Source organism: Hevea brasiliensis, chromosome 13, assembly GCF_030052815.1.
Source record: "Hevea brasiliensis isolate MT/VB/25A 57/8 chromosome 13, ASM3005281v1, whole genome shotgun sequence".
In the NCBI taxonomy this organism is placed as follows: domain Eukaryota; kingdom Viridiplantae; phylum Streptophyta; class Magnoliopsida; order Malpighiales; family Euphorbiaceae; genus Hevea; species Hevea brasiliensis.
The window spans coordinates 82,460,470-82,481,866 of NC_079505.1; the positions used below are offsets into that span (position 1 = coordinate 82,460,470).

The following is a 21,397-nucleotide window of genomic DNA, read 5'->3' on the forward strand; positions in this document are numbered from 1 at the left end:
TTGAAATTTTTAAAATACAAAATTAAATTAAATTAAATTAAATTATTTTAAAAATTAAATTAAATTATTAAAATAAAATGATTTAATTTAATTTATTTAATTTAATTAAATTTATTTAATTTAAATTAAATAGCAATCACCCCTAATCATGATTACGGGTTAGCGAGGCAATGCTAGTGCCTAGCAAGGAGTTGCAAGCAATGTCGTAATGGTATAGCATACGAAGGGTTTCACCAAGTAAAAAATCTAATTTGTGCTTAATTTTTTTTTTTTATATTTGCCTTTTAACTCTCTTAATGTTTTTTTATTTTCGATGAAAAAAAATTTAAAATATTTAATTTTGTTCAATTATTATTACTTTTATTATAAAATTTAATTAAATTAAATAAGTAAATTTTTTAAATTAAAATTAAATCGAAGTAAATTTTTAAAAAATAGACTGCATTGAATTGCAATAATCGAATACTGGCCACTCTTAATCATAGGAGGCTTATGGTGGACCAATTTTGCTTGCTCGCTAGGCCCAGATGACGCGGATTGACTGCACACTCTACGAGGTAAGTTGTTTGACAATTATGATGACAACAAAAGGGCCACCAAACACATCCTATCTCATGATCCATGAGCATATATGCTCGATTTGAAACCCTTTTGATTCAGTGCTGGCAGCTGGACACTTTGAAATTCGAATTGACCTTTGAGCCTTAACAGTTAACATTGGATGGACGTTCAGTATTCAGACGCACACTGCAGGAACCAAAAAATTGTAATAAATTAAACGCATGCAAAGTAAAACAGAAAAATTGTTGCGTGAGCATATGATAAATCACCCACATCAAGTAAAATGCCATTTCACTGCCTTAAACAAGGTATGGTATGAATGAAGTATGGTACGAGGCCTTTCCACACGATCACTTTCATTTTGTCACGCTCGTGAAATTAGTAAGGTGTTGTTTGAATTGGATAAGTTCACTCAGAAATTTTAAGTTTTCAAGAAAATAATAAATTTAATATATTTAATTAATATTTTATCTCAATATTTAATTAATATTTTATCTCAATTTTTTCAAAAATTAAAAAAATATATTTTGCTTGCTGCAAAATGACTTATCCCTAAGGAAAAAATTACTAAGAAATAGACTTTCTAATAAGTAGGGAATTTAAACAAAAACAAGACCTAAAATGAGAGATATTGGACACTAAAATCCTTATAGCTCTGTTAGTTATAGCATATGGGCTGGCAAATGTTTCTTAACTAGGTAGAGAGTAACTAGTAAATTAATATGTATTTTTCTTATTTAGTATTTTCTTCTTTATGGTAGAGATAACAATTGTTTTTAAACTTTTTTCACTTGCTTCAAATTCGATTAATTTTCTCAGACCTTGTTTCGATCCCAATGTTGTGTGATGCAGGTACAAAGATAAAGTTTTCCAACCCCGAATCCTCGTAACTCACCCTACACAATAGTATATTTTATTCTTATGCATTTATATGTTTAAATATGATAATTTTAAAAAATATATAGATATATTAATAAGATTATATTTAATATTTATATTTATAACGTATAATTTATTTTTTAATAAATAAATTTATATTATATAATAATAAATTAAAATAAAATATAAAAATTTAAAAGGAATTCTCATGAAAAAACTCGCTTGTCCTACTTTAAATTCCTATTAATAGAGATAAGGGAGCGATTTATCTTATTTTATAATTTTTTATTATATATAATTAAGCCCGTTTCCTCAAAAAATTATAATTATTAATCAATTAATGTTAATAAAATATTGTTATAAAAATAATGGTAATTTTATTTTAAAAATTTATTTGATGTTAATATTAAATGGCCAATCTATCTTTTTTCTTCTTTATAGCTTCAAAAGCAACATAAAATTCCCAATTCATATTCTGCTTTTACTAATTAAATAATTAATCACCAAATGATAAGCCGATCAACTTTATGTATGTTTTTGTGTTGCAGTGTGATTGCCGTGATGATTCAATATAGTATTCACGCCATGTCTAAAAGAAGAAAAATGATGATTGCCGGTGATGAGTCGTCCCCTCCACCCTTTATAATATAGTTATGAGACCCTGAAAGCAGGAGCAGGTGTCAGGCCAGTATAGAGCGAAACATGGGCGCAGAAAATGCTTTATTCACCTGACAATTTGTGCTTTGGGCCCTATCCTCCGGAGTGTATTCCTCACGCTAGCTTATATTATTATATCATCTCTCCTGCCGTTGCCTTTGCCTTTGCCTCCATCGTGTGATCATCTTTCTTTGGTTTGGTTTCGCTCCCGTTTTTGAATCTGAAAACCATGAAGCTCCACACTGTCGCCGGGGATTTCTCATTTGAATATAAACTTTATCCACACATTTCAAAATTCCGAGTAAAAAAAAAAAAGAAAGATTCCGATTACCTTCTTAAAAGAGAACCTAGCTAAGTTAGCTCGCTAATCAGCGATGAACAAAATTACATATTACTTGATCCAATGAAATTTCATTAGTATATAATTCATTTTATGGATTTTTTAAAATTTAATTTATTATAAATAAGAAAATAATTATATAATATCATATATAAAATAAGTGAATCATTCTAAGACCAACTGAACACTTGAACCGGCGACCACCCCTGTCATCCACTTGGCACACAAAAATAGCAGTAAAGAACTGCAAACGTGGAGCAGGTAGCTAGGAAGAGAAAGAGGAGAGGCCACGTGAGCAGCGCATGAGGGGAATCGATCCTTTGCTTGTGGGAGGAGAGCGAGTGGGTCCACTCGTCAGGGCCCGCAAGTGGAGTGCTCTTTCTATATGCCTTCTTTATCGAAAACCCCGAAAAAATTATATTCTCTCACTCTATCAGCCTCTGTCACGTCAAACACTTGCCTTTATTAGAGTGACGACCAAGCTGCGATCTCTGACGTATCCCTCTCTCACCAATCAACGGCTCCGCTTAACCCAATCCAGCTGCCACAATGACATCTGGGCCGTCGATTTCGCTACCGGAGATTTAGTCTAAGACGAGGTGTGTTGGTGGGCCCTTTGTCTTAGCAATGCACGGACATAGGGGGCCAAGAATGTTAAGCCCGCCGACTGTGTATGGACCGTAGCTGCAGAGTAGGAGTATAGCTACTGGTTGCTACCACCTTTTTCTTCCTTCTTATTCACAGCCCAAGCCCCTGCCTCCGCCCCCTACATGTCAATCAATCCCCTCTCATTCTCTCTAATATTCTGTCGCAATTCACTTATTGTCTTTTTTTTTCTCCATCTCTCCCTTTCAGCTCTTGCATGGCACCCAATATGAAATAGAGGCAACTCTTGGTGAATTGGTTGCTATCTATCTCTAGCTAGATATCACCCATTTTTAGTTCCTTGCTTGGCTTCATGGGTCTTAATTCACTGCAAGTTTGTATGGATTCGACTGATTGGCTGCAGGTAAGATCTGCATTTCTATATAGTTTTATACTCTCTGGCTATCTTCATTTCAGATTAACTGTGGTTTTGCAAGCTCAAATGCCAAATATGGTTCATGAATAGCGCAATTTGATTTGTTTTCTTGGCTGTGCTTGATGAGCCAAATGGAAGTAAAGGCTTAAAATGGCATGGAATATAGATGGTGTTTTAGAGTGGACACCTATAAAAGGGAAATCTAGCTAGTCCTATATATTTTGTTTTTGAGTGTAATCTCTCATGTAACTCTTAACGGATTAACTGAAGTCGCGAAATGGCTGTGAAGGAGACTAGTTTATAAAGACAGACATGAAGCTTTGTAAACTCGATATCGGAAACCAGATGTACATCAGTTTTTAAAGGTTAATTGTTGGCTTCTGGGAATCTCTGGTATTTTAGACATTCTATAGTTGATATATGTGAAAGCACGGAGGAATAATATCTGGCTTTTTGGATTAATTATTACTGATATCTTTGCTGCTAGGACAAAGAATTTTTGTTTATTTAATTTTTGTTTATTTTTTATTTTAATTTCTTGACTCAGATTATTGAAATTACTGACAAGAATTCGGACAAATTTCCCATCATTTTCCTTGTGTCAGGACACAATTCACGAGGAGTCCGGATTGGATTCTTCTTCACCTTCCGGGGATATGCTCACATGCTCAAGGCCCTTGATAGAGAGGAGGCTCAGGCCTCAGCACGACCAAGCTCTCAAGTGCCCAAGGTGTGACTCCACTCACACCAAATTTTGTTACTACAACAACTACAGCCTCTCTCAGCCAAGGTACTTCTGCAAGACTTGCAGAAGGTACTGGACCAAAGGAGGCACTTTAAGGAACATCCCTGTGGGTGGTGGCTGTAGAAAGAATAAGAAAGTGTCTAAAAAATCTAATGATCAACCCATTAATCAGAACCCTGGATTATCATCATCTTCTTCCCACAGTCCTACAGATCTTCACCTTTCATTTCCTGAGGTCCAACTTTCACACCTTAATAACATACTTGGCACTCATCAAGGCACACTTGCAAACCCTACTTTCATGGATAGCAAATATAACATTGGTATGCTTGAAAACCCTAGGCCTCTGGATTTTATGGAGAGTAAGTTAGAAGCTATAGCGGGCAGCTCCAGGAATTACGATTTTATGGGGAATAGTGAGATAGGTATGGTTAGTGGGCTTGGAGAGATGAGTAATCATGGGTTACCTCCAAATTTCCATGGTCTTTGCTCTCCATTTGGGATGTCCCTTGATGGGAATAATGGCACTATCATGGAAACCTACCAAAGGTTGATGCTTCCATATGATCATCAAGGAAATGATGAGCAAAACACAATTGATGTGAAGCCCAACACCAAGCTTTTGTCCCTCGAATGGCAAGATCAGGGTGGGAAGGACACATTTGGGTACCTAAACAATTTGGGATCATGGACTGGCATGATGAATGGCTATGGATCGTCGACCACAACCAATCCCTTGGTGTAATCTAATCCGAATACGCCTTTGATGGAAAGTTTTTTTTCTCCTGCTTCTTTCTGTTATAAGGTGGTCTTGAAAAATTTCTTTGACTTGACAAGCAACAGCAGCCAGCAGGAGGGGAATGTGCGAATGAAAAAGAGTCCAAAAATGACTGCCTTAGAGTCTTTCTGTCTGTTTTATTTTCTTAGCTTGTTTCATTCTTTGCCTAATTTGGTGTCTTTCTTGTAAGGCATTCAAATCTCTAGGATTTTGTTGTTATATCGAGGAAGATATGGCAGTGCTTTTTTAGCTTAAAGAATATATATATCATATATGTTACACTGGTATTAACTCTTTTTTGTCTTCGTATAATTTGCTGCATGCTTTGTCGTCTCCAACTCCAACGCTGGAGAATGAGCTAGGGATGAGTATTTGATAAAAGGATTTATGGTGTTAATTTTTAGCTGCCTAGCTATGTGGTTGGGGCATATGAGACATGAAAATTGGAAGCAAGAGCAAAAAAAAAAAAACACTTCGTGTGGGAAAGCAGAAATTATCTTTGTATTTGGTGTCATTTGCAATGTGGCTCCCTAGTCCCTACTGTGCTTTGTTTTCTTCTCATTATTGGTCTAGAATGGCACGCTGTTTATTTTTTCTCATCATCGTCATCTCATTTTTTTTGTTAATTTGTTATTTATTTTCTAATATTATTATTTAATTTTTATATTTTAAAAATAAAATAATTTAGCTCCTCTCTTATATCATTAGAGATTTTTTAATTTAATATTTTTATTAATTCAAGTGAAAAGATAAATATACCTCTTATTAAATTAAAAAAAAAATTATTATTCGATTCCTGAATTTTGACCTATGTTAAAAACGTGATCACTATATTTAAAAAATTATTTAATTTTTAAAATATAAAATTAAATCATATTATTAATCTTACTCCAAGAGATAAATATTAAAATTCCCTTAATAAAATAAAGATATATTTATCTTTTAATTTAAAGTTATGTTTATCTTTTCATTTAAAAACAATGAAAAAAATGACTTTTAATTTTAATAAAAGTATAAATTAAAAATTAAATTATTTAATTTTTAAAATACACAATAAATTATAATATTAGTTAAAACCCAAACAACAAAAAGTAAATTTCCCTTCTCTGTTTTGTACTTTTGAAGCTTTTATGCATGCTCCGCGCTTTCGAGTCTTAACTATGATACATACATATGAGCCAAAACAAGTTTGAAGAGATCATAAATAAAAATCTCTCTTCCCCTGCCAGCCAGCTTATCAAAAGTATTTAACATATTCATCAATGATCCCAAGATTATTTCTAACAGAGTGAATTTGCTTTTTATTATTTTTATGAGTGTTAATCTTGGACGTAATTATAAGAGAGAAATTTTATTTCTCTTTAAATTTTGTAATTTTATCATAAACAATCTATCTTTAATCGAATCAAAATAATAAATTATTATAAAAATTAACTTGTAATATCTTTGTTACCAGAGATCATATATATGTAAAGTACTAAAGCATTATTTTCTTTATTTTGTATTATGTGAAGCATTAATCATTGCAAAGTTGGTTTCAATAGATGACCTATATATGTAGGACATTCCTGTCCCATTATTGTTATCTTATTCATTATTCTATTTTGTATTATCACTACATTAAATTAATTCAATAAAATTAATTCAGTTAGTAAGGAACGATGGACCCCTTTATTAAATAGCATTTTACATTATTATTTATTCTAAATGTGCTAAATCAATGTGTCAGATAGTAAATAATTTTTTGCGTTAAAGCTTTTAGAATTAGTATTAACTTTTCTTATAGTACAATAAAATTAGGAATTCTATCGCTCATTAATAAAAATCTAATTAACTTATAGGAATGTAATTTTGATATCATAATCAATTAAAAATACTATAATTACATAAAAGGTAGAAATTAATTAATTATCTATATACTATATAGGAGGGTCTAGGAATTTTTAGTAATTTTGTGTATCCCTCAGTTATATTTTTATAAAATATATTATAAATGATTAAAAAGTCAATGAACATGGAAGAGATATTATGAATAATTTTATTATTATTATTATTATTATTATTATTATTATTATTAGATTATATACATTTTGTATTAAAGTACATTTTACGATTATTTTATTATTTTATTATATTTACCATAAAATGAATTATTTATCTACGAAGTAAGATTTTTTGTTTTAAAAAAAAAACATAGTGAGTGTAGTTCCCTCTTGCGGACTCGTTTTCCATTAATAGGGGCTGAGCCGCCGAGCACAGAGCCTAATTGGGCCACAGAATAGTTGGATCTTCACTCGCAAGTAGCTCAAGGCCCAGCAGCCACGTCCACGCAATCTGTATCGAACACAGTTGTTTAGGGTTTAATGTTGCACGGGCTTGGGGGGTTTTGCCGTTTTGCTCTATCATCAGTGGCTTTCTGGTGAGATCTCTGATTCCCATCTCACGTTGGTAAGGGTTTTTAACTTTTTAGACTTGGTCACTTTCAATCTGAATAAGTTTTCTGTACCGCGTTTCGGTTTGTGAATCTTAACGAAAGGAATTTTATCATCTATTTACTGTCAACCTCCTATAGCGCTCTTTCTTCGTGCATCTTTTTCTGATGGGGGGCTTTCTTAAATTAGTTCTGTTTTTTCTACTCACAGAAGCTGTTTGTTGATATATGGTACTCTTTCTTCTTCTTTTTTTTTAATTTTTTTTATTTTAGATTTTTATCTGCATTTTGATTGGTGGGAGATGCTTATTTCATCAAGTTTTAGTTTTACATCATCTCTGCAGAATTTCAGGCGGTACTTGCAAGATGACCAGTTTCAGTGTGTGTATGCACAAATCAATATAATTGTATTTTTTTTTTAAATTGCGGTTGATATTAATTTCGGCAAAATATAGTTCTAGAGTTGAAGATATGCTAGATTCATTGTTTGCTTGAATAAAAGAAAAATATATCATCGTAATCCAGGAATAAATATAGTAGATTTTAGCAGCCAAAAACAGGTTTCAGGAACTTTTGACTTGCAGTTGATGTTTGATTCATAAAATGTAGCTCAATTGTATCCTTGCAAGTAAATGCAGGTGGGGGTCATGGATTCAACACCTCATCTCTTTTGAAATTAAAAACGAAAAAGGTTATAGAGTTGAAGACATTCTAAGTCCTTTGGTTTCAAGTCCCAGTAGTTTATAATGATGGTGGGGAAGTTTGATAAAGTTGTTTATTGGAGATAAGCTCATTAGCAAGCTGGTAACTTATGTAGTTAAGATTAAGATATATCATATTATTAAAGATAAAAGCAATGTTTTATATAGAATTGTTTTTATGTTAGTGAAACTTAAATTTTAATGTGGTATAGCTGTGTGAAGTATGAATTATTTATTGTGTGAGATGGCTCCAGCTTGTATTTGGTATATCTTTCAGGTTGATGAGTAAATGTGACATTTGGTAGCCCTCTGCTATAACATTTATTGAGAGTCTATGTTTGAGTGTCTTTCTGTGTTAAATAATTAGAAATCTTTTCACTCCATCTTTGAATTTTACTTCTTTTTTGCAGGAGGCAAAGTTTGCACCATAATTCTTGCAGTTTTACTCATCAAAAGAAAAGAAGAAAAGCGCATGTTTCATTTGCATCTGGTGCTTGAAATTGCTTAATTGAATCTGATATTGTCCCTTCTGGTCATATTTGTTTTATGAATTATCGTTTCTCTGATTCATGAAACATGAAGTTTGTTGCACTTGTGAGGTCCATTTGTGCCCGTTCTACTCTCCATGAGATAACTGGGTCTTTGCAGGTTCGCTTTTTCCAGCATGATTTTGTTCCCAGAGATCCCAGGGCCAAGCCCAAAAAATACAAATATCCAGCATTTTATGATCCTTATGGTCCTAGACCTCCACCCTCTGACAAAATCATTCAACTTGCTGAGCGCATTGCTGCTCTACCTCCTGAGGAGAGACGTCAAATTGGCCCCACTCTCCAATACAAGTTAAAGCATCCAAAACTGCAGACAATTTCAACAGAAGGCATGGACTTGGGTCTCCAAGGAGCCCCAGCTGCTGGAGCTACAAAGGTTGAGGAGAAGAAAGAGAAAACAACATTTGATGTGAAGTTGGAGAAGTTTGATGCAGCAGCAAAAATCAAGGTAATTAAAGAGGTGAGAGGTTTTACTAATTTGGGGTTGAAGGAGGCCAAAGACCTGGTGGAGAAGGTACCTGTTTTGCTTAAACAAGGGGTCACAAAAGAGGAAGCAAATGGCATAATAGAGAAGATAAAAGCTGCTGGAGGAGTTGCAGTTATGGAGTGATAGCTTAAGCTTTGCTGTACAATTGGTTCTTTGTTTTGTTTTAGAGGGCTGAGCTATTGCATTTAAGAATGAATCTCAACCCTCGGGCATTGACATCTGTTTGCGCAGATAGATAGCAATTGTTATCAGAGATATGATTCAATAATTAGTTCATACTAATTTCACTACTTTCGTGGAAAAATTTCTGGTTGTTGGTGCACTTTGGTTTTAGCTTTTACATAATTGCACACAGGGGAAGCAACTCCAAACACCAAGCATGTAATTGTTGCTTCTCGCTCTTGCATTTCTACTACTATTGGAATAACAGATTTTTTACCATAATTCCTGCCGGCATGTTTTGTCGGTACACAGCAGAAGTGTCATAATTGCAACATGTATGTTAACACGGGGTTTTCTGAGAGAGAAATTTTCCAAGTTGATATACATTGCATTTTAGCTTCAGCTGAAACACGAACTCTCTTTTAACGTCTTCTTCGTTCGAAGTTCTTGCAATGGTTAGTTTGTTGGTGATGGTGGCACAAGAGCGCATTCAAGGTGCCATCAGGCCGGGCAGCAATATTATGTGTAGAGCCGGCTAAAGGGTCTCAGGCGGGCAGGTCTTAGGAGTGTCCAATCTGGTGCACTTATTCTAGAAAAAGACCTAGAAGGTTCAACCCAACTTTTATGAAAACCATACCATAGCCGCATTTTTTATACTGTGTTTTATCTGGACCTGTGAAATATGTTCTTCAGTATTATTTCCCAGCACTTGATGTAATGCGGGTATTTTCTTGCGAAGGCCTTTGAGATTACAATGAAAAAAGCTCACATGGAATTTTGATCTATATTTTTCCTTATTTTTTGGTTTTCATTGTCGTGTTTAACATGCTGAAGCCTGAAGCTGACTCTCCACCGCCCATGGAGATTTTCAGGAGAGACTGCAATATTCTAATATTCTACCTTGGGAAAATTCAATGAATTTGTGATAAATCACAGTAGCCGAATTTTGAGTATTGTTATCAAAATCCAGATAGTCAAATTGCATTCATTCATATCTCAACTCACTTGAGATGCTATCTTCATTTTGTAAATTTTTGAAGCAAATATACATTTTATAAATGCCTTCTCTCAGTCAGCTAATGCTATAGTGAATATTTAGGATTCCAAGTGATAAAGCTTGAGACTTCGCCTCTGGTTCCCTGAAACGGTGAAAAGTAAACTGGAAGTTGCATTCTGCTGTTCTACTTTCAGCGCATAAAAAATAAATGAACAATCTTTGTGGGGAAAAATTAAATTTACAAGCTTTTCAAGAAAAATAATAAACCATACTCAATTGATCATCAGCATGATCAGTCAGGCCAGGCCAATATAATCCTCCTGGTTTCATTTTGCAAAGAGAGACATAAAGAGTTTGCCACCAGAGACTAGCACATCCAAAAACACATAAAAGCAGCTGAAATACGAAAAGAACAATGATATTGTCATATTGATACATGTAGGTCCCTTGATTTAGCCACTGCATATGCCCTTTCATTGCATTTAACTGCATAAGTTCTCAGTCCTCACATCAACATTCAGAGAGAGAGAGAGAGAGAGAAGCAGACTACAGAAGCAACAACTAATAAAAAAAGATTCTAAAAAAAAAAAACCTAGAGATTTCTGCTAGTAAACAACCTGACAGAGAATCCAATAACTTACCGTTCCAATTAAGAAGAGGAAGAAGTAGGCATGGAACTCACCTTTTTCAGAAGGCCTTTAATTTCACACTCCAATTTGGCTCTCATTTCGGGAGAGAGATTATCTCCCGACTTCTCCAGCATTGATGTCATCATCTCTAGATTCTGCCTTATGAAGTCAATGGGAGGACCCTCAGCAGGGTTTGGCGTTGGCCCATAAGACTTTGCAGGTGTCCTCAAACCTTTAGTAGAATTAGTGGCTCCACCACCTGCAAGGAGATGAAGTTGGTAATCGATGAGGGTTGCACCAAAGGGACTGCTATTCTCTAAACTCCTAAATGCTTCTGCAGCATCAATACTTTTCACAAAATCAACTTGGGCAGTACCAGAATCTTTTGACAACTGTATTTCTGACTCCCTCAAGGGTCCAAACCTGACAAATGTTGCAACCAGAACTTCTTTCGACGGCAGGGACACTCCTGGAGCAAATTTTAATAGCAGAGCAGTCCCTGGAGCTTCTTCATTAGTCTCTATATTATTATAATTCATGTTTATATCTGGTATCCCCATTACTGATTTCTTTCTCGGTCTCCCTCTCTTATTCTCAGATTTGGCCAGCATGCTGGAATCAGCAGGAGTCCCATCTAAACCAGCAACGCTGGCAACAACCGTAGTCTGCCCAGAAGTTGATTTATTCTTTCTCTTTCTTTTTTTTGGGCCAGGCTTACCTTCGGCAGCGAGGGGGCCACTAAATGAAGCTCCATTGGCCAAAAGGCCCAGAATTGCACACTTTCCATTTGAAGTTGGTCCACTAGCAGTAAACCCCTTCCTCCTACTTTGCTCAGGAACAGTATTTATCGAAAATGGACCTGTCACCTGCAAATCTACTAACAGGGTGCTGTGTTCTGCATTACTTGAATTTACATCCACTGACTTCTCCCTCTCATTTGGCCAAGGTTCAACATGGCTCATCATCTCAGCATTTTCTACCAACAAATTGGTCATAGGACCATTGCTATTCAAGTCTGGTATGCTAGTTGTTTGGTTGGTGTGGAGATCTGTACGAATTGTTCCTTGCTTCTTTTTCTTCTTTGACCCAGGTTTTCCATTAGGTGTGGGAGGGCCCACCTCACAGAAATCTTCTACAGATAAGCCATCAGTTGTATTGTTTATATTCACATCTGCTAAACCATCAAGAGATTTAATCTTTGATCTAGCTGAGTTTCCATTTTTCTTTTTCTTCTGCATCTTCAGCTCAGTCTTGACATCTTGCAAAGTCTGGCTTGTCTCCTGTGTTTCCTTTCCCAGCAATGCCTCGTTCCTGCTCCCAGTCACATTCTTGCAATTCATCTCATAAATGGACTCGTCATGATATACTGATATTCTGAACCTTGAAAAGAACCACACTATTAAATCAAAATTTTTACTCTTATTTGGATACAGACAATCCACAGCTGTGAAACAAAGTTCAGAAAGCAAATTGGCCGCACTTATCAACTCTGGGTTGCTCAATGCATCATTCCCACTTGTGAATTTTCTGAACCATTCGTTCTGAATCCTCTTCCCACTAGATTTAGAAATCGAATGGGATCCAATAAATTGACCAGCAACGGCATTTTCATATTCTGCCTCTTGAGAAGCTTCATGAGCCTTAGGGTCCTCTGTTTCATTTGGCAAGCCGCAATGTTCCCAATTGACAAAGGGATATGATAAGTACTTGCTCTTCTTCCTTACTCTCAACTCAGAGCTCCTCTCTACAGTTGTTGGAGATCCCAAGATACGCATCTCCTCCCCCTTAGATGAAGAAGCTGATAGACTAACTTCTTGACCTTGAACTTTAAGTTCAGAATACCTCTTCCTTTTTCTCTTCTTGGAATTTGATGCTAGATCATCTGGGGCACCATTTCCTTCAACAAGAATGCCTTCGCAAATCTCTGTGGTAGTATCCAGGTCCCCATGAAAAATCATGGCTTGGTCTTCAATCTTATTCTGCTGTAGAACTTCAACTTCTGTGCTTTGTGATTTTCCTTTGGCAGGACCTGAATTTTGGCCTCCAATTGGAGCATCAATTTGGCTTTTTGTCATTAACTTGTCACCAGCATTGTCTAGGTCATCAGTTGATTCCCAGAGTTGTTCCATAGGCAATAGACTATGTCCAAGGGAATGATAAAATGCTGACAAAAAATTCTCCGCAACAGTTAACTCGAGCATGCCAAGCTTGGAGACAGCCTGTGCAAGATTTTTAATTTGCGCAAGAAACTTCGCTGGTTCAAAGACGCTGCTTGAAAATTCCCCAAATCTGCTCCCTAGCAAAGAAACTCCTCTAGCTTCAACATTGCTAGATGATTGCCAAAATTTTTTAAGGATACAAGGACAAGTCATCTCTGATTTCAGGCACTTACCAAACTCGTCCACCGCCTTCTCTACCGCTCCAAGGAAGCTTCTGGCCTTGTTTTGCCCAGCCATCTGTTCAAAGTTCTCATGAAAAGGCTTTAATTGAGATGGCAAGCACCAAGCAATGTAGCTAATCCCCAGATAACCAACCAGCAGGCAGTTCCTCTGTTCATTCTCCACAGCATATTCTCTTGCATCTAATGGATCATAAATCTTCCCAGGCCACCAAGACTTATTTTTGGTTTTAATCCATACGATATCACCTACATGGAACTTGCCAATTAACTTTTCCATCTCCATATTACCAACTTCTTTAGACTCCTCTTGACTAACGAACAACCCAGAACAATCGATGTCTTTGAGATTGCTATGACTTACCCTGCTCAGAGAATCAGAAAAGTCTACATAAAGTGATAAATTACCTCCACAAACCTCTAACTTCCTACCAGACACGACGCCATTAAATCCTAACAGCTCATCCTCCTTCATATCTTCATCTTTCAGAGTCTTTTCAACTTCAACATCCTCACACACAGCACCACTCAAATCCACTAAATTTTCATTCAATCCCGCCACTGTGGAACTGTTTCCATTCTCAATTGCTCTATCAACACCATTGTTCACCAAATAACTCTTCTCGATGTCAATATTATTCACATCAGCAGCAACTATCGTACTTCCACTGCCACTGGCATCCAAATTCTCTGCTTTAATGTCATCAACTCTTTTCACTAATTCCACATTACCTTTCCCATTATCTTCTATAGGAACCTCCAAATTCGATTCTAACACAATACAGTTCTTACTTAAGCCAAATAAGTCAGAAGGCCCAGAAGCTTCTTCTAGATTCCTGATGTCTGGGTTTTGAGCTTCTAGGGTTTTACCATGTGGGAGTTTAACTTCGAGGGTTTCTTGGGTTTTATGGTTCTCCATTATCAAAAATGTTGAAAAAATTCTGCCCTTTTCCTCTCCAGTTTACCAATCTCAATATTACTTCAAGAGCTGAACATATAGAGGAAAAGAGGAAAGAAAAAAGAAAAGAAAAAAAAAACTTCATTAATAAACTAATCTAAAATGATTATCATAAAAAAGAAAAGCCAAAAAACAAAAGAAAAAAAGAGTATGAACGATCATCAACAGAAAAAGAAGAAGAAGAAAAGAATAAAAAACAAATACCTGCATACAAAACAATGAGATTTAAATTGTGACCAAGGTCCACGACTCGCTATGTTCTGAGCCAGTCGAGTTGAAGAAGAAGTATTTTTTGATTATCGTGGTGCAGAGACGGAGAGAAGATATTACAAAGGGTGGCAGAAAGAAAGAAGAGAAGAGAAGAGAGCTAATGGGCTTTTAAAAAAAAGCTGAGAAATTGTTTGGGCGAAGGATACGGTACTAATAACCGAGAGAGAGAAAGATAGCAACGGCGAAGGCTTGTGTTTGCGGGTAGGTAAGCTGTCCCGTAATTTGAGGTAGTTTTCTGGATTTAGAACACTGCACGTCAACACCACACCACATTTGCATCGTCTTTGGGTCGTCTGGTTTGGTTACATTGCATTACAAAGCACCAGCGCAATGAGGGAGTGTTTAGAATGGTGGATCCCGTCCTTCACCATCAAAAAAGCTTAATGGCATCCATTACTGCTCTTTGATAAGAAAGGATCATTGTATTTTTCTTCTATTCGTGCTATCCAAATAGTACCACCAAATCAAGTGAAATAATTCTTGAATGGGCAATTTATCTCCAAAAACACAAAAAAAAAAGAAAAGGGGAGATTTTATTCTATATTTATGTTGGACGGTTTTTATTTTATATATACGAAAACAAGAGTATTTCATTTATTTAATTTATTAGTCAATAATTTAAGTTTCAAACAACCATAAATTTTTTAAGGGGAATTAATAAACCATAACTTCCTCATCATATTGCATTTTTTTTCAATATCAAAATTCTTGCCTCTAATTTCAAAAAAAAAAAAAAACAAACAGAATAAAAACACATGCACCCTGTTTTGTGGTGAGGAAAAGAAAGGAAATTTTTCTTTATTTTATTTATAAAAATAAAGAAAGAAAAATTAAAAGTATTAATTCCTTATTTTATAAGAAGGAAAATAAAAATAAAAAAAAATGAGAATTTATGTGAAAAATGTTCAAAAGAGCATTTTAAGTCAATTTTTTTATTAAATTGAATAAAAAATATAAAAAGCTATGTTAATTTTTCTAATTCTTGCTTCATAAATTAATTTTTATTTTAATTTATTTTATTTTTTAATTTCAAATTAAAATATAAATTCAAATATATTTAACAAAATATAAATGTGATGTGAGAATAAATTATTATCCAACTGTTATAATTTTATTATGAATAAAACTATATTATAAACAATTATATTGAATAAAAAATTTATTTAACTATAAAATTATATTATAAAAATTCATCAAACAATGTCATTTTTTAATATAATTTTATTTATTTAATATAAACATAATAATAAAAATGTAATAATTTTTTCCATCACTTTTATTTCTGTTAAAATAAAGAAAATACAAAATTTAATCAATTTTTTTATTTCCCTTTTTATATAAAATTGATTTTCTTTATAATTTATTAACTTTTCCTTTATTATGTTTTTTGTCCACAAAACGGGAATGTTGGCATGGAAGAGTAATAGAGAGAATGCTATTATCCCCAGTTGTAACCGTCCAACTTGTCTACTGGATAACTACAAAGCCACCATGAAGATCGTCATCACGTTAACCTAAAATCAAATTTCTATTTAAATTATATTCTTAGAAGTTGATAATATCAAATTCAAAATGATTGATAAAATCAATAAGTGAAACACAAATAAAAGGGTTAGTATGAAGTACTAACATTTAAATTATCATTTCTGTTGATCAATTCAAACCGAAAAGTTTGGTCTGCACTGCACCTTTGAAAATTATATAACATCTATGCTAATGGGAGCACAGAGTACAGGATTGAAGGTGTAGGTTGAGGTACAGAGTACAGAAGTAAATCGTCCTGTCCATACTTTTTGTGCCTTTGATATTTGATACGAGACATCATTTTCTTGGTTTGTTTGGGGCTTTCCACTCATCAAGGGCTGCCTCTCTTCCACATGCGCATACCCTGCCAGGTCAAAGGAGATAAAAATGAAAAAGCAAAAGGTTTGGGGCATTCCGAGAATCGAACTCGGGACCTCTCGCACCCAAAGCGAGAATCATACCACTAGACCAAATGCCCTCTTGTTTAGATATTGCCTAAGATTGTATTATAATAGTAGGCCTGTATTTAATGCATCTGAGCTCCAACCCTAGAGAATTTATTTATTGCATTTCATTTTATATACAATCCTTTATCATGATGGAAACCATATAAAATCTACTACGATCAATGGTCACGATACAATTGTTGTACATACAACATCGTACTTTAAAATTTTCCCTTGACGGGTTGCATCTGCACTGCATATGAAGTGACTGGTTTTATCCTTCATGATATTGATATAACAAAAGAAGACATAAAAATAAACAATATGTGAACAATGATAAAATGATATTTATCCTTCTATTTATGTTCTTTTCGTAGTGATAGGATCATAGGATAGTATTCCTATTGGCCTCTCCGAGGGGATGGCCTTGCACCTGGTGAAGGTGAGACTGGCATACCAAGGGTAGAAGGCATTTCATAGAATATTTTTTTCCCTGTTAGTTTCCTACAGATTCATGCTTCCCAGCATGAAATAAACATGATGAGTAATAACTTCAAATGCTCTCAATTGGCTGCTTCATTTCTGCAGACAGTTGTATATGCTTCCTTTAATTAATTTTTCTGTCAGCCTCTGATTCTTCAACTTTGCCAGCTGCGAAATATAGTATGATTATTACTATTAGGGTCAAACAAAGTCGGTTGAAACTTGAAACCCTCATGCAACACCGAAGAATATGCAGGAGGATTGTTGTCCTGGATGCCATTATTCCCCCAAAACCTAGCTAGTGGGGGGTCGGACTATGCTTCATAACGACAAAATTTACCTTCGTTACAGAGCATTTCATTCACTGCGGTCTAAGAAAACAACCGTGTGAATTCCTCACTACAAGAAAATTACCAGGCTTATGAAGAGGAAAAGAAAAAGTAGGGGATAATGAGAATGAAGTTGACAACTTGAATGCAGTCAAACCAATTCACAATAAATCAGGCTGCCAAAAGTTTATTAGAACTGACAAACAAATGAGTGAAAAGAAGGTGAGATAGGATGTACACTGCAAACGGTCGATTCTGTTACGAACCGATAAAATCGAAAGTCGAAAATCAAAAATTTTAAAAATGAAAAGAAGGAAATAAGGCTAGATAAAGATGAAGCGGTCAAAATTTGCAGATTGAAATTAAATTCTAAGCTAAAGAACAACAGCTAAAACATCATTCGAATGAAAAGAAGCAGAGTACAAGAAAGAATTTTAATACGAAAAGAAAGCTTTTCCATTAATTGCTAATAAGGAAACAATTGTTCATTACTTTAAACCCAATGAGAACCCTATTCTTTACATAATTCAGTCATTAAATAGGACTGAATTTGCACAAGGCACTATCTATTTACTTGATGGGAGCAATAGGATTCCTTCCTCATTAAAAACGCGGAATACCATTGACAATAATTATAGGAATTGTAATAGGTACTGCAAGTCTGCAATTTTTGTCTCTCACTTTCAGCTCAAGCTTCTTCAGAATTATACAGTATCGACATTCTTCCTCTTTTTCTTTCCTCCACACAAATCTGGCCTGTATCCTTCCTCTAAGATTTTCTCAACCTCCTCAAATTGTAGGCCTTTGGTTTCAGGAACAAACCAGAAGATGCATGCAAGTCCAACGCAGGAAATTGCAGCAAATAGGAAAAAGGTACCACCAGCTCCAAGATGCTCAGTCAGAGTTAAATATGTTTCACTAACTATAAGATTTGAAGCCCAGTTCGACACTGCAGCAATCCCTCCACCAATGCCTCTCTATCTCAATGGGTAAATTTCTGAATTCACAATCCATGGTGCAGTACCCATTCCAGGTGCATAAGCAATTATATAGAGTCCACGGAGTACGACAGCAAGAAATCCAAATTTACTTGGACAACCCTTCTCGAAAAACACCCGATGTTGTGCATGACATGTGCTTTTTAAGGCCTTGGTGTCAGCCAAGCATGCTCCAGGTTGAAACTGATAATGTAACACAATAAAATCAATCAACATTAAAGTACTAATGTAGAATGGAGCTGTTTTAAAGTAAGAAAAGATAAGGGGTATATACTAGATTACCAACTAACTGAAAAAGTGAATGTACTTACTTCGCTGGCTGCATTAGCACAGAAACCACAATCTGCGTTCAAACAGGACATGCAGCTCCATTTTGATGTATCTGACAAGGTCAGGTATTTGGGACAAGCAGAGTTTTTCCCAAACTGTGCAGTCTCCATTGCACTAACCTTAGGAGCATGGGAAGAAGCTTCGATAAATACAACCGATAAGGCCACAAGGAAACCGATGGTAGCTATCATAGAAACCATCTATCTATCAACAAAAGCCATACTAATCATGGTGCCCACAACATTGAGGCCTGAAGTAATGAGAGATATTAAGAGAAAACCGAACCGAGCCAAACATATAAATATCGGTTCGGTTTTAGATCAATCAAACTGAATTTTATAAAATTTTATATTTTCAACATTAAATCTCAATAATAAAAATATTAAAAAAAACTTAGAAATTAAAACTAAAAAATCTTAGGATTTTCTTGATATATATATATATAATTTAGGTTCGGTTCGATTTTTTTTTTATGAAAATAACTAAATCAAATCGATTAATCGAAATTATTAAAATTTATAAATCAAACTGAATCGATTGAATTTTAAAATCGAATTGATTAAACCAAATTAACTCAATTTAATTTAATTTTTCAGTTTAAACCGAAATTTGCTCACTCCTAATGCTAATGCAGTGAAGCAACTTGGAAGAATCAAAGTGAAGCATTCTTGAATCTTACTTGTCTCAAACTTCACAAATGATGCCTTCCACCAAGAATGGGGTAATTTCTTCGTTGTCTTCTTCCTCGTATCATTTATTGATGGGTCCTCGTTTATTGAAAAATACACCAACTTTATAAAATTTACTACTGTAGGTGAAGCATTAAATTACCTTATCAACAAATTATAGGCTGATATGTAAATTAAAAGCGAGACTTTATAATTCAAGAAATAGGTAATCTATTACCATTAAAAGTTACAACTACCTATCTAACACCTGATCAGAAAGATAAATGTCCTGAAATGACAAGCAAAATATCACAAGGAAGTGCTAGATTCCTTCTTTGTCATCTTTGAATTGGGATCATTTAACTGACGGTTTTAGCAGTTCTTGTTTGCTATAAAAGATGGAAGCTTTGACCGAGTATTAGGAGCAATGTGCTGATCCTGTTTATACTTCGAAAGAAACTTCCAATTTAGGAGAGAATCACTAGTAGTTCTAGCTTATTTATACCACCCGGCTAGGAGCTACCTTCAATTCCTTCTCTGTCATTTCTCTTCTCATTCTCTGAGCTTCCTCATGTATCCCTACATTGGCATAAATTCTGGCCAAAAACACATTGTTGGAAGGATTATCAGGCTCTATCCCAAACAAATCTCTCCCCGCAATCTCTGCCAACTCCACTTCTCCATATAGTTCGACAAGCCCCGAGAAGGGCACCCCAAGATTTTGCAGTCACCTTCACTGGCATTTCTCGTATGACCTCATATATAACGTTCCTGCTCTAGTATATATATCTAAAACCTTCCTGCTCAAGTCAAAACATCAACCAAACAAGAATAATGATCACTGCTTGTTTGCAGACTATAATCTTCTCGCATTTTGTTGTAGTAGTACAGTGCTCATGAGCCAATCCTGCATGGCTACAGGCTACAAGCTTTCAGGACTGCTAGAAAAGTAGTCATTGGACGCACTTCAGCCATTTCCATCTGGCAAAATATTTCAAGCGCACTTCAAGCTTATCTGTTGTACACCGCGGAAGCGCGTAAGTTATAAAGAAATAAAACAAACATACAAAATACTAATATTTACATGGTTTATCTCTCAACATAGGATTACATTCACGAACTAATATGTTATCTTCCATTATCAACAATAATAAATCATCATTGTAAGCTCAAAGCTATACTATTACAATAATAAAGTATAACTTTGAGCTTGTAATATTTATTATTGTTGATAGTGGAAGATGATCATAAAAATATTAGCTTTTTGTATATTTGCTTTATTTTTTTATAGCCTACACGTTTTCGCCGTGTACAACAAATTGGTATCAGAGCTGTGGTTCGAGATGTCAAATATGGCAAGCACAAAATTTGAGGTGGAGCCTTTCGATAAGAAAAATAATTTCAGTTTTTGGCAAAGTATCGTGAAGGATGTCTTTGTACAACAATGATTAATTAAAGCATTGAGCGAAAAGCAACCAGTTACCATGAAAGATGATGATTTGGAGGAACTTCAACAAGGCTGTGAGTATGATTAAATTGACTTTAGCCCCAAATATGAAGATGTGAAGTACAATGTAAACTTCGCCAATTGTTATTTTGTGGAAGAAATTGGAAAGCCCGCATATGTCAAAATCACTCACAAATTATTTGTATTTAAAGAACAAATTGTATCAACTCAGAATGGATGAAGTACTGTTGTGAGGGATCACTTTAATATTTTTAATAAATTAATTATCCACTTGACTAGTATTGATGTAAAGTTTGATAAAGATGATAAAGTACTCTTGCTTTTAATTTCTCTCCCACACAACATTATCTATGAAGTGCATATGCTGATATCAAACCGCAACACGCAACCACATCTTTTCCTTCATGACATGAAACATATTATTTGCATCGGGAAAATATCTGCTTGGATTGACCTATTCTACATTTAACAAGTGGCTTTTTTTATAACATCTAAAAGTTTGAAAAGAAAAAGATTCGAACAACAAACCCAAATCGGATATTCAAAGGACAGTAACAAAACTTCTCACATTCGTGAATAACCAGAGACA

At 34.8% G+C, this 21,397-nt stretch overlaps 4 protein-coding genes and 1 non-coding gene across 16 annotated transcripts; 2 read left to right on the forward strand and 3 right to left on the reverse strand.

Annotated features, from left to right (window-relative positions):
- Nucleotides 1–2,998: 2,998 nt before the first annotated feature.
- On the forward strand, nucleotides 2,999–5,260 carry LOC110657099 (dof zinc finger protein DOF5.6). Its single transcript, XM_021814165.2, has 2 exons — nucleotides 2,999–3,446; nucleotides 4,064–5,260. Exons 1-2 carry the CDS (start codon nucleotides 3,396–3,398, stop codon nucleotides 4,946–4,948), a joined length of 936 nt encoding a protein of 311 aa, XP_021669857.2. The 5' UTR covers nucleotides 2,999–3,395; the 3' UTR covers nucleotides 4,949–5,260.
- Nucleotides 5,261–7,280: 2,020 nt separating this feature from the next.
- LOC110657100 (uncharacterized) lies at nucleotides 7,281–9,452 on the forward strand. Of its 6 annotated transcripts, none has more exons than XM_058132522.1 (3): nucleotides 7,281–7,429; nucleotides 8,524–8,603; nucleotides 8,762–9,452. In XM_058132522.1, the coding sequence occupies exons 2-3, from the start codon at nucleotides 8,586–8,588 to the stop codon at nucleotides 9,269–9,271; spliced, it is 528 nt and encodes a 175-aa protein (XP_057988505.1). In that variant the 5' UTR covers nucleotides 7,281–7,429; nucleotides 8,524–8,585; the 3' UTR covers nucleotides 9,272–9,452. The 6 variants fall into 6 exon arrangements, with proteins under 6 accessions (XP_057988505.1, XP_057988502.1, XP_057988504.1 ...); XM_058132520.1 differs by adding an exon at nucleotides 7,554–7,643 and having other exon boundaries at nucleotides 7,405–7,429; nucleotides 8,524–9,452; XM_058132523.1 differs by lacking the exon at nucleotides 7,281–7,429 and adding an exon at nucleotides 7,436–7,643.
- Nucleotides 9,453–10,261: 809 nt separating this feature from the next.
- LOC110657120 (serine/threonine-protein kinase ATM) lies at nucleotides 10,262–15,102 on the reverse strand. Of its 7 annotated transcripts, none has more exons than XM_058132517.1 (5): nucleotides 14,497–15,023; nucleotides 11,313–14,322; nucleotides 10,990–11,195; nucleotides 10,580–10,703; nucleotides 10,262–10,449 (listed from the first exon to the last, which is right to left on the reverse strand). In XM_058132517.1, the coding sequence occupies exons 2-5, from the start codon at nucleotides 14,251–14,253 to the stop codon at nucleotides 10,406–10,408; spliced, it is 3,315 nt and encodes a 1,104-aa protein (XP_057988500.1). In that variant the 5' UTR covers nucleotides 14,254–14,322; nucleotides 14,497–15,023; the 3' UTR covers nucleotides 10,262–10,405. The 7 variants fall into 7 exon arrangements, 6 of the variants coding, with proteins under 6 accessions (XP_057988500.1, XP_057988498.1, XP_057988496.1 ...); XM_058132515.1 differs by having other exon boundaries at nucleotides 10,990–13,232; nucleotides 13,329–14,322; nucleotides 14,497–15,021; XR_009142630.1 differs by having other exon boundaries at nucleotides 10,550–10,627; nucleotides 10,990–14,322.
- Nucleotides 15,103–16,492: 1,390 nt separating this feature from the next.
- Nucleotides 16,493–16,564, reverse strand: TRNAP-UGG (transfer RNA proline (anticodon UGG)). The gene has a single exon. It is a non-coding gene; the product is annotated as a tRNA-Pro (tRNA).
- Nucleotides 16,565–17,925: 1,361 nt separating this feature from the next.
- On the reverse strand, nucleotides 17,926–18,850 carry LOC110657075 (probable inositol transporter 3). Its single transcript, XM_021814137.2, has 2 exons — nucleotides 18,654–18,850; nucleotides 17,926–18,525 (listed from the first exon to the last, which is right to left on the reverse strand). Exons 1-2 carry the CDS (start codon nucleotides 18,780–18,782, stop codon nucleotides 18,322–18,324), a joined length of 333 nt encoding a protein of 110 aa, XP_021669829.2. The 5' UTR covers nucleotides 18,783–18,850; the 3' UTR covers nucleotides 17,926–18,321.
- Nucleotides 18,851–21,397: the final 2,547 nt, after the last annotated feature.

Bases quoted from the DNA above. Each gene is read 5' to 3' on its own strand.
- LOC110657120 (XM_058132513.1), bottom strand. From the start codon at position 14,253: ATGGAGAACCATAAAACCCAAGAAACCCTCGAAGTTAAACTCCCACAT. The intron at 10,704-10,989 runs GTGAGTTCCATG...TTCGTATTTCAG, and splicing joins TTAAAGGCCTTCTGAAAAAG to CTGCTTTTATGTGTTTTTGG. The intron at 10,450-10,579 runs GTATGGTTTATT...TCACCGTTTCAG, and splicing joins TCATGCTGATGATCAATTGA to GGAACCAGAGGCGAAGTCTC.
- LOC110657075 (XM_021814137.2), bottom strand. From the start codon at position 18,782: ATGGAGACTGCACAGTTTGGGAAAAACTCTGCTTGTCCCAAATACCTG. The intron at 18,526-18,653 runs GTAAGTACATTC...TTACATTATCAG, and splicing joins GTGCTAATGCAGCCAGCGAA to TTTCAACCTGGAGCATGCTT.
- LOC110657099 (XM_021814165.2), top strand. From the start codon at position 3,396: ATGGGTCTTAATTCACTGCAAGTTTGTATGGATTCGACTGATTGGCTG. The intron at 3,447-4,063 runs GTAAGATCTGCA...TCCTTGTGTCAG, and splicing joins ATTCGACTGATTGGCTGCAG to GACACAATTCACGAGGAGTC.
- LOC110657100 (XM_058132519.1), top strand. From the start codon at position 8,690: ATGAAGTTTGTTGCACTTGTGAGGTCCATTTGTGCCCGTTCTACTCTC.